At 44.8% G+C, this 10,000-nt stretch overlaps 1 protein-coding gene across 1 annotated transcript in view; it reads left to right on the forward strand.

The window, feature by feature from the left end:
- Nucleotides 1–4,804: 4,804 nt before the first annotated feature.
- The window catches only part of mpped1 (metallophosphoesterase domain containing 1), a 92,252-nt gene continuing 87,056 nt past the window's right edge, over nucleotides 4,805–10,000 (forward strand). The window contains exons 1-5 of the mRNA XM_063217912.1: nucleotides 4,805–4,876; nucleotides 5,745–5,787; nucleotides 6,216–6,786; nucleotides 6,856–6,958; nucleotides 9,445–9,626. Of these exons, the coding sequence (XP_063073982.1) occupies nucleotides 5,776–5,787; nucleotides 6,216–6,786; nucleotides 6,856–6,958; nucleotides 9,445–9,626 (868 nt within the window). The 5' untranslated portion in view covers nucleotides 4,805–4,876; nucleotides 5,745–5,775. The remainder of the gene's footprint in view (nucleotides 4,877–5,744; nucleotides 5,788–6,215; nucleotides 6,787–6,855; nucleotides 6,959–9,444; nucleotides 9,627–10,000) is intronic.

Raw genomic sequence — 10,000 nt, forward strand, 5'->3', positions numbered from 1 at the left:
GCCCGCGCGTGCGTGCGTGCGTGCGTGTGTGTGTCTGCCCACACCCACCCTTTCCATTTCCTTCCCTCCCATGACAAGTGGCAAAGAGAGAGAGAGAAAGAGTATCAAAAAAGGAACAAAAAAGAAACTATTATTGTTGAGGTCTCACTTTAATAATAAATCATTGAAAAAAACTGGAGCCAGTTGTGCTTTATCTGTTTCTTGTGTGTGTGCTGTGTTCGGTCCATGGCCGGTTCTAGACAGGGGACAGGGTGGGCCAGGGCCCCTGGAGATTTCCTCCTGGCTCCTGTTGTGGCCCCTGTGCTGAACAGCCAATGACTGAAATATTAATCTCTAAACGCATGATATGACATGACATAATGAACCTTTTTGTGTATTACATATTCATGACATTAAAAACCTGATCTATTTTGCCAATTTACTGTATGTGCACCCCTGAAAAATCACTGGCCCCTCTTTGGCCCCCGTGGTAATTTTGGTCTAGAACCGCCACTGGTTCACTCTCACTTGTCAGGCTAGAGAGCCATACAGTATGTTTCCCTCCAAAATCCATCCAGCCAAGGGAGGTGCAGCATAGTAGAGCTGAAAAGTTCAAGGCGAACGTGATACTTTTGAGTTAAAAAAAAAGAAAAAAAAAAGTATGGTTAATTTTATGGTTTATTTTATCATCGAGCAGGGGAAAGTCATGTCAGGTTTTTATTGCAGTTCGCCGTTAGTCACACTTTGAAAATGGGGGGTTGATGGTACGGTACAGGAAGGGCAAGATAATTGAATTCAGAAACCTCCCCCCTTGTTTTTCTAGTGGCAGAGCAGCTAATGCAATGTTGGACAACAGCCCGGTGAGTTTGAAAAGAAAACATCAGCGCTGAGGAAGTGTATGGAGGATTGAAGGATTAACTGGATACCACAATGACACATTAAGCAAACAAGGAGCAGGGGGTTTCTCCACACTGACAACTGTAAGCATGGTGTCTGATTAGTATGTTGCCTTGGGCACTTGTCACTCTAAATCTATATAAATGTGTTGGCAGTCTACACATTCATTCATTATTAAAGTCTGTCACAGTCTGAGCAGATTTTTTTTTCAAAAATTGCTGATGCCGTCAGGAATTATTTCATAAAGAATTTGAGTTCCCTGACAATATTAATCAGGGTGTTTTTACACCTGGATCCAGTCAGCCTTTGAAGCGAACTCAGACCTGTGACTCAACATTTTCTGCGTATACTGTATGTGAACGATCCAAAGTGTACCCAGACTTGACCTTGACCTATTGACGGGGTCTCAGTACGGTTCGCTTATGAGTACTGACAAGTTCCACTCGAGCTCTAAAGGACCGGGTGTGATCAAAAAGAGGACTGACACACCAACCTAATTGGACCAGAAAGAGCAGCCAGTTCTTTATGTAATACACTCACAATATGAACAGAAACAGAAACAGAGCATGTCATGGATAAGCGGTTAGGGCGCAGACTTGTAGCCCAAATGTTGCTGGTTCGACTCCCGATCCGCCAGGTTGGTGGGGGCAGTAATTAACCAGTGCTTTCCCCATCCTCCTCCATGACTAAGGTACCCTGAGCAAGGTACCATCCCTCCGCACTGCTCCCTTTCGGGCACCATTGGGGACTGCCACCTTGCACATGTGAGGCATAAATGCAATTTCGTTGTGTGCAGTGTTCACTAACTTATGTGTTGTGGAGAGCCGTGTCACACTGACAATGGGAGTTGGAGTTTCCCAATTGGTCTTTCACAACTGAGTCATTTTGCTGTCGGTTCACTGTTTGGTCCACTTAAAGATGACTGAATTTTGTTCACTTAAAGGAGAGTAGGTGTGAGTAGGTGCAGCAGTACGTAGGCCTTCATTATGTGATTTATGTAGCTACACTGCCATCTAGCGGTCAAGCATGGTTAACACTAATGCTCGCATGGTAGCGTGACAATACACACAGTATCTCCCTAGACTCTCCACAAGATGTCGCTCGTTACCTACTATGAAATACAGTACGGTAATTCTCCTTAATGTGCAGTCACATAAGGTTGTCAGCCTTGCAGAGGTCTCCAAAAAGCCTTTGTTTGAGACGTCTCCCCAGGTTTAAGCATTTATTTATTCATTTATTTATTTATACGTAGATGCACTCTGAAGGATGGTGGCCAGATTAGGCCTATTGCAACTATGCTGCTCATTTAAACGGAGCTGCCTGTTGCCAAATTGGATCTTTTCATGAATATTCTCTAAATAATAAGCAAATATTACTGGAGTGACCTAAGTACAGAAAGTGTTGCAGCTGAGAATGTCTATTTCTGGAAATTCAAAATGGCGTACCTGGAGAAGATCCACCTTTTCATGTATGAAAAGTGTAATTTTCCCAGTCATAATGAATACTTGGAATTTGATGGTGATGGCAAGTAGGCCAATTCGTGAAAAAGAGAGTTGAAAATTGGCCACATGAATTCTGGAAAGAAATTGCTAAAAATATTACACAGTGCACCTTAAAGAATCTCTTGAAACAGCAACATGGGCAACATTTAGAATTTTCTTCTCACAGATGTGGGTCAACTCTGCAGGTAAGGGACTGTGCAGGTTAGGCACTACAGAGACAGAGAGTTCTGTCGTTTCAACAACATGCGCCCTATGAGGAACAAATATTTAACAATAAAAGAGCGGCGGTCGCATAGGCCAAGGAAAATTAGCCAGGCTGTGCCCTCCTAAAGTCGATGATAATCAGGCTAAAGGAAAATGTCCATGGGTGTCCATCGGTTCTTGTTGGATAAGCCAATATAAATGTCAAAGTTCACATTTGATTTTTGCCATCGTGTTTTCAGATATAGATGTGATAACCTACAGAACGGTTACACATTTTGTTTGCATGGCCTGTGTGCATGTTGGGCAAATAGGGTCTACTCCAAAAAGGTACTGATTACATGTTACTGTCTTTTCAGAGTAATCCCTTACATTGCAATATTGCTTTATTTAAAATGTAAGGCATTACACTTTTGGATTAGCCTACTTAATTTACTCTTGAAAAATAACTAAATATGGATCTGGCAATTTATTGTGAAAATCAAGCTCAAGGGTCATGACTCTTTCACCTCCTATAGGCCTACAAGAGGTGTTTCGGTAGTCTGCAGACTAAAAAGTGTCAGGTTCAGGAATATCTTTTTTCTGACCCACCACACTGAACACTGAACATTAAAATACAGTATTGCAACTTAAGTTACTTGCATTGTAACTACTATTACAATTTCCCCCCTTGTAATGCCTTACAGTACTGCGTCACAGCAAAAAGTAATGCGTTACTTTAGTAGCCTAATGCTCAGTTATGCTTCCTACTTGTGCCACAGAGTGAGCTTGACGCAGCCATGATGCAGTTAATTCTTGTTTATGCCCTGTTTTGAAGCACGGTCTGCGCGATGTCATTCCACGCTGAAACTGCCTTCAATACAAAGAGTAAACTAGACGTGTCGGTTGTTTTTTAGCATCACAGACTCGACGAGAATGAAAATGAAACATTAAATCTTTATATCACGTGCATGTTTGATCGCACTGGCAGCCACAGTAGTAGTTTGGAACAAAGAAGTGGCTCATTTGTCGAGGACGAAGCGGAATGTTTCCTCGACCTCGGAACCACTGTTCAACTGTCCAAATAACTTCAGCGTCGTAACTTGCAAGCGCATGTGTTGTCTTCGGTTCGTGTAAATAAATCAAACAACAAAGCACGGGTAACTTATTTAATGAAGAGCTCACAGTCCGTAGACCGACGAAGGTTAGAACAAGGAAGTAGCGCTTGTTCTCGACTCGAGGACAGAGCAGGCTGGTCGAGAGGACCAATCAGAGACCTATTTTCGCCCTTTCACGCCGTCGCTCCCTGCGTCGAGACACAATTTTGGGGAGGTGCCCCAGAGTACCTGCGTGATGGGGGGGGCTTCACTACGTTAACTGCGCGGCTCACTGCATCATGATGCAGTGACGCTGATCTCGAGGCATAAACCACCAACTCCCAACACTGCCTGTGTGTCTGTCAGTGGACAGCCCTGAAGTCTGACAGAGGAAGGCCTACAGTAGCCGAATCCATTGTGAAAGCATACAATAAATTAATCTGAATTAATGTGCTCTTTCTTTCTTTCTTTCTTTCTTTTTGAAATGATTAGGCTTAACACCACGCAATACCTTGGGTGCCTTCATATTTCGCCACGCTAGGTTTCAAGTAGCCTATCATTTATTTATTTTTAATTCCATTAAAACAACAGAAACAACAAACATTTGCAGCACAAATGTAAGTGATTTTGGCTGCCTCAAATAACAAAAAGATAACGTGCATTTACAACTAATTGTTGTAGCACTGTGTCCAGGAGAAGATTTGGTTTATTTATTTATTTATTTATTTATTTATTTATTTATTTATTTATTTATGTATTTATTTATTTATTTATTTACTCATGTAGGCTATATATTTATTTATTTACTAAGTGAATTACTGCAATTCGATGGACACATGACATGTCTTCTCTACATCAAAGAACGCCATCTCTCAAATAATCAGCATCCCTGATCCCTCTCCTTCCCGCCTGTGATCGTTACATTTCATCTGCGTGCGCCGCGTCGCTGCGCTGAGAGGAGGAAGGCAGAAAGCGCCAGAGTGCACGAGAGCCAACAAGGGGGAGTGTCTCCGCAAGTGCAGCGAAACACAAACCGGGGGCACCACGCGGCACCCGTTCAAATCAACTAGCGCGACTCGTGAACGGCGGTCACAGATCTCTGACCCACCTCTCATTATCCAATTGATTTGCGGAGTGGCTAGACACCGGCTAGGAAGCTCCCGTGGTGCTGAATACTGCATCCGTCTGACGTCTCAACCGGGAGCCTCTCCATAAACACAGGTTGGTTGGTTGTCTTCTTCCTCGACTGCAGCGGACAGATTTTTTAATTGAAATGATGGAGAGAGAGCGCATGGTTGTGTGGTATTTTTTGATAGCCTGCAATGAAAAGGATTAGTGTCTGCCGCGTATGGCATGTTATTGAAGTTGTTCTGCAGCATTTGAAACGTAGTAGGCTATTTGATAGAAAAACACTTTCGACATTTAGGTCCACACTGTATTTTAAATCCGCCTAGTGCTGTCACTCAGTTTACCAGCAAGGTTTAGGGAACGCATGGAGACTTGCTGTCTAGGGAGTAGAACTAGACCGGTTTGACGGCGCAAACCCCTTGCAGTGTGAGTGTGTACAGTTTGGCGATTGCATATGGCAACACTTGGAATCACCCTAGATAGGCTATACATGTGTGCTACGCATTTTTATTATTTCTTAAAGTTGGTGTGTTATGAAGTCCTAGCTCTAGGTAATTACTCTGGCGGACCTAGAAGAGGTCGTTGCTGTCATTCTTTCACCGTCGTAGAGCTTGTCGAATAATCTGTTGCTAAAAGCCTTCAAGTGGCATTGCTTATTGTTGCACAAAATACACACGTAATATGTTGTCGCGTTAAAATATGCACAATAAATTGAACTTTAAATGGGACTCTGTAAGCCTTTATCTAGGATTGTTACAGTTCACAATTCACTATCTGAGCTTACTGTACATTTGTTTCATTTCAATGTATAAAAGAAATAACTGCTCCTCGCAATACAAGTGTACAATTTAAACTTTAAAAGTGAACAACCGTTTTAGTTCTCCTGATGAAACAGTAATGATGTAATTTCATAAATGTCTTGTGGGGAAAATACAGCCGTTCTGCTCTTGTGTAATTATAGCGGCTGCAGTGAGAGAAGACAGAAGTTGTGTATGAGGAGAAAGGTGAAAGAACATTTTAATAACCATAATACACCTGCTAGATCACATTTTCGCATTCAGATGTTCAGTGTTAGCCAGTTGCTGTTCAGAGAAGTAGAAATTGATACCTTTACAGAAAAAACAACATTTTGTACAAAATATTAGATGCCTTGATGCTGAAGCATGGTTCTAGTTTGTCATATGACACATTATGTAGTAGCTTGGGTATAATAACTAATGTTTAACTTGAATGTTTTGATTGGTCACCATTCATTCAAGATAAAACACAGTTACATTTATCATGGACAGTTTGGCAATTGTAGGCTATAGCATAACTTGGAACGCAACCGTTTTTGAAATGCAAACCTAGCCTAAATATATTGTGATGAGACAGTGCCGGTTGTGAAATCAACTTTTCTCTGTCTTTCTCTGTCTCTTTCACCCGTGAGCAGGTGTCCTGCGAGGGTTTCGGCGGCGGAGGACGAGCAGGGGCAGCATGCGGTCACTGCGTCCCAACCACGTGCCATCCAGCCGGGCAAGACAGTGAGGCAGAGGACCCTGCCTCTCCTTCTCCTCCTCCTCCTCCTCCTCCTCCTCCTGCTCCCTCTTCCTGGGCCTGGACCTCCTCCACCAACACCACTAGCACCACTAACACCACCATCACCTGCTCCAACACTTTCTCCACAACTCCAACCACCCGCACCACCACCAGCAACCAATCACAGCCGACGACCCACTGGACCAGCCTATCACAGTCCACCACCCCTCGCCACGTCAACCAGTTAGAGTGCAGCGACCTCCTCCAGCAGCTTCTCCCTTGCTCCAACACCTTGCTCCAGCGCAAGGCCGTGGACGTCCGTGCCACCGCACCACCAGCACAGCAGCGCTACCCTTCATCCGGCCGCTCAGCAGGCGATACCCTCAGCAGCATGGCGTTCACCCTGTCGGAGATCATGGCGGCCCGCCGGCAGCAGCAGCAGAGGGGAGTCGTTGGAGGAGGCGCGGGCGGGGGAGTGAGGGGAGGTGCGACAGGTGGAGGAGGTGGTGGTGGAGGAGGAGGAGGAGGACCAGGAGGTGGTGGAGGAGGAGGAGGAGGAGGAGTGGTAGAGGTGGATGAGTACAGTTCCAACCCCACCCAGGCCTTCACCTTCTACAATATCAACCAGGGCCGATTCCAGCCCCCGCACGTCCACATGTGAGCGCACCAAACTACTCAGATAAGACGTGTGTGCCTGTGTGTGTGTGTGTGTGTGTGTGTGTGTGTGTGTGTGTGTGTGTGTGTGTGTGTGTGTGTGTGTGTGTGTGTGTGTCTGTGTGTGTGTGTGTGTGTGTGTGTGTGTCTGTGAGTGTGTTGTGTACTGTACATACATGTACGTGTGTATGTGTGTGTGTGTGTGTGCATGCATGTTAATTTGAGTGTTTGGTAATTGTGTGTGTGTGTGTGTGTGTGTGTGTGTGTGTGTGTGTGTGTGTGTGTGTGTGTGTGTGTGTGTGTGTGTGTGTGTGTGTGTGTGTGCACTTCCTTGTGCATGTGTGTGTTTATGGGTCTGTCTGTGCATTTGTGTGTGCCCAAATGTATGCATGTGTCGTTGATGTGCGCATGGACAAATTTGCATGGCAGCATGTGCATTAGTCTGTGTAGTTAAGAATATGATGAACAAATTTCAAGTGGATAATAAATGCCTTTTATAGTAATTAATCCTTCCACATGTTTCTTTCCTGGTTTCCTATTTTATGTCATGATTCAATTTTTCCCCTTTCTCTCATTCTTTGTTTCATTTCATTTCTTTTATTTATTTATTTATTTCCTTCTTCAATTTTTCATTTCTTCCTGGACCTCAATTCAGCATTTTCTTTTGCGATGCTCTCTCGCACTCAAAAACTTTTCTTTCATCTTTCTTTCATCTCGTCTTTCTTCTCGCCCAACTATTTGTTTTCCTACCCTTGTTTCTTTTTTGCTTCGACTATATTTTTATCCTGCTCTTTTTTCGCGTATTTTCTTTTACTCTTCTTTTTTTACCCGTGTTGCACATTCTTTTTTTCTCTCTATTGTCTTGTCTCTTACTCGTCCTCCTCTACATCTCATCCCCCCTGTCAACACACACACACACACACACACACACACACACACACACACACACACACACACACACACACACACACACACACACACACACTTGTGTGCGCGCTTGCATCTCATGTCTCATGTTTTCCCTTGTGATTTTGCTCTGTGTCTATATGACTCATCCTCCACCACGTCGTACGTGTGGTGCATCGCACTTCACTCGTGCATCATACACACTCTCTCTCTCTCTCTCTCTCTCTCTCTCTCTCTCTCTCTCTCTCTCTCTCTCTCTCTCTCTCTCTCTCTCTCACACACACACACACACACACGCACACACACACACACACACACGCACACACATTCGCACACAAACAGCGGAAGAACCAGCCAAGCAGGCAGGCAGGCAAGGAGGCAGCACGCGCAGGCTGAATGACCCAGCAGGAAGAGCTCTAAAGTGGGCCACTCTTATTCAAAAGTCCCCCCTCTTCCCCTGGAGACCTGCCGCCACCGCTACTGTTGCCTGTGCCTCTGCCACTGTGTCGCTCTCTCCCAACTCCCCAGCGCAGCCTCTGTGCTGCTTGCCTTCCTCCCTCCCCTGCCTTCCTGCCTGCATACGTGGGTACACTGGGTCGCCCTGTTCCCAAGTCCCACTGGGTCCTGTTTGCTTTTCTCTATATGCCTTTTTATTATATCTATTCAATTGTCATCGTAATTCATAACGTTCGTCTCACTGTTTTTACTGTGCTATAGCCCTCCATCTCCATATCATTTCTGTCTTTTGTTTTTTCTTTTCTTTTCTTTTTTTTTGTACTGTTATTATTATTTTATTTTATTTTCAGATCCTGCTTTGTTATTAGTTGCGTCAAAAGACATTTTTTGGAATCTTTACTTGGGCGACCATGCTGCTGCGCCCACTCAGACTGAAGTCCATCTGTCTTTTTTATCTGGCCTTAACTTTTGTCCCTTTCTGTGTCTTTTTTTCTGTCGTTTCTGTATTGTGTGTGTGTGTGTGTGTGTGTGTGTGTGTGTGTGTGTGTGTGTCTGTGTCTGTCTCTGTCTCTGTCTCTGTCTCTGTGTCTGTCTGTCTCTGCCTGTCTGTCTCTGTCTGTCTGTCTGTCTGTCTGTCTGTCTGTCTGTCTGTCTGTCTGTCTGTCTGTCTTTGTACATGTTTGTCATGTCGGCTTGTATTCTTTGTTTCTCTGCTTTGTCTAAGTGCCTGTCTGGCTTTTTATGCGTCTGTCTGGCTAACCGTCTATGTTTTTCTGTCTGTCCTGTCTTGTCTGCCTTATCTGTCTGTCTTTCTGCCTCTTTATCTGTCTGGCTGCCTTTCTGTCCTATCCTGTCCTGTCCTAACCTGTCTTGTCCTGTCCTGTCCTATTTTGTCCTGTACTCTCCTGTCCTATGTTGTCCTGATCTATCCTGTCCTATGTTGTCCTGACCTATCCTGTCCTGTCCTGTACTGTCCTATGTTTTCCTCTGTCCTTTGTTGCTCTATGTGATCCTATCCTGTCCTATGTTGTCCTATGTTGTCCTCTGTCCTATGTTGTCCTATGTTGTCCTATGTCCTGTGTTGTCCTGTGTTATCCTGTCCTATGTTGTCTGTCTTTCTGTCTCAGGGTGGACCCTCTGCCCCACGACACCCCCAAGCCGCCGGGCTACACGCGCTTCGTGTGCATCTCGGACACGCACTCGCGCACCGACGCCATCCACATGCCCTACGGCGATGTCTTCATCCACGCTGGGGACTTCACCGAGCTCGGACTGCCCAGCGAGGTCAAGAAGTTCAACGACTGGCTCGGTAAGAGGGCCCTTGACTGTCATAGACCAATTCCAGTGGTGTAAAGATGTCCTGATGGTAGGAACATGATGAGAGGAGATGGTGTGTACATAAAATATATGTCTCAATCTGCTGTGAAGAAGTTCAATGATTGGCTTGGTAAGAGCACCCTTCACTGTCCTAGAGGAATCACAGTACTAATAGGCGTCCTGATGGAGGGAGCATGTTGATAGAAGATGGCGTAAGTAAAATACACGTATATGTACTTTCGTATGTTTCAATCTCCTGTGGAGAAGTTCACCGATTGGCTCAGTAAGTCCATCACTGTCCTAGACCAATCACGATTGTTAACCGAAGGGGACCAGCCTGTACTGTACTGCTTGATGGAAATGTGA

The sequence above is a fragment of the Engraulis encrasicolus genome, chromosome 15, assembly GCF_034702125.1.
Source record: "Engraulis encrasicolus isolate BLACKSEA-1 chromosome 15, IST_EnEncr_1.0, whole genome shotgun sequence".
NCBI lineage: Eukaryota > Metazoa > Chordata > Actinopteri > Clupeiformes > Engraulidae > Engraulis > Engraulis encrasicolus.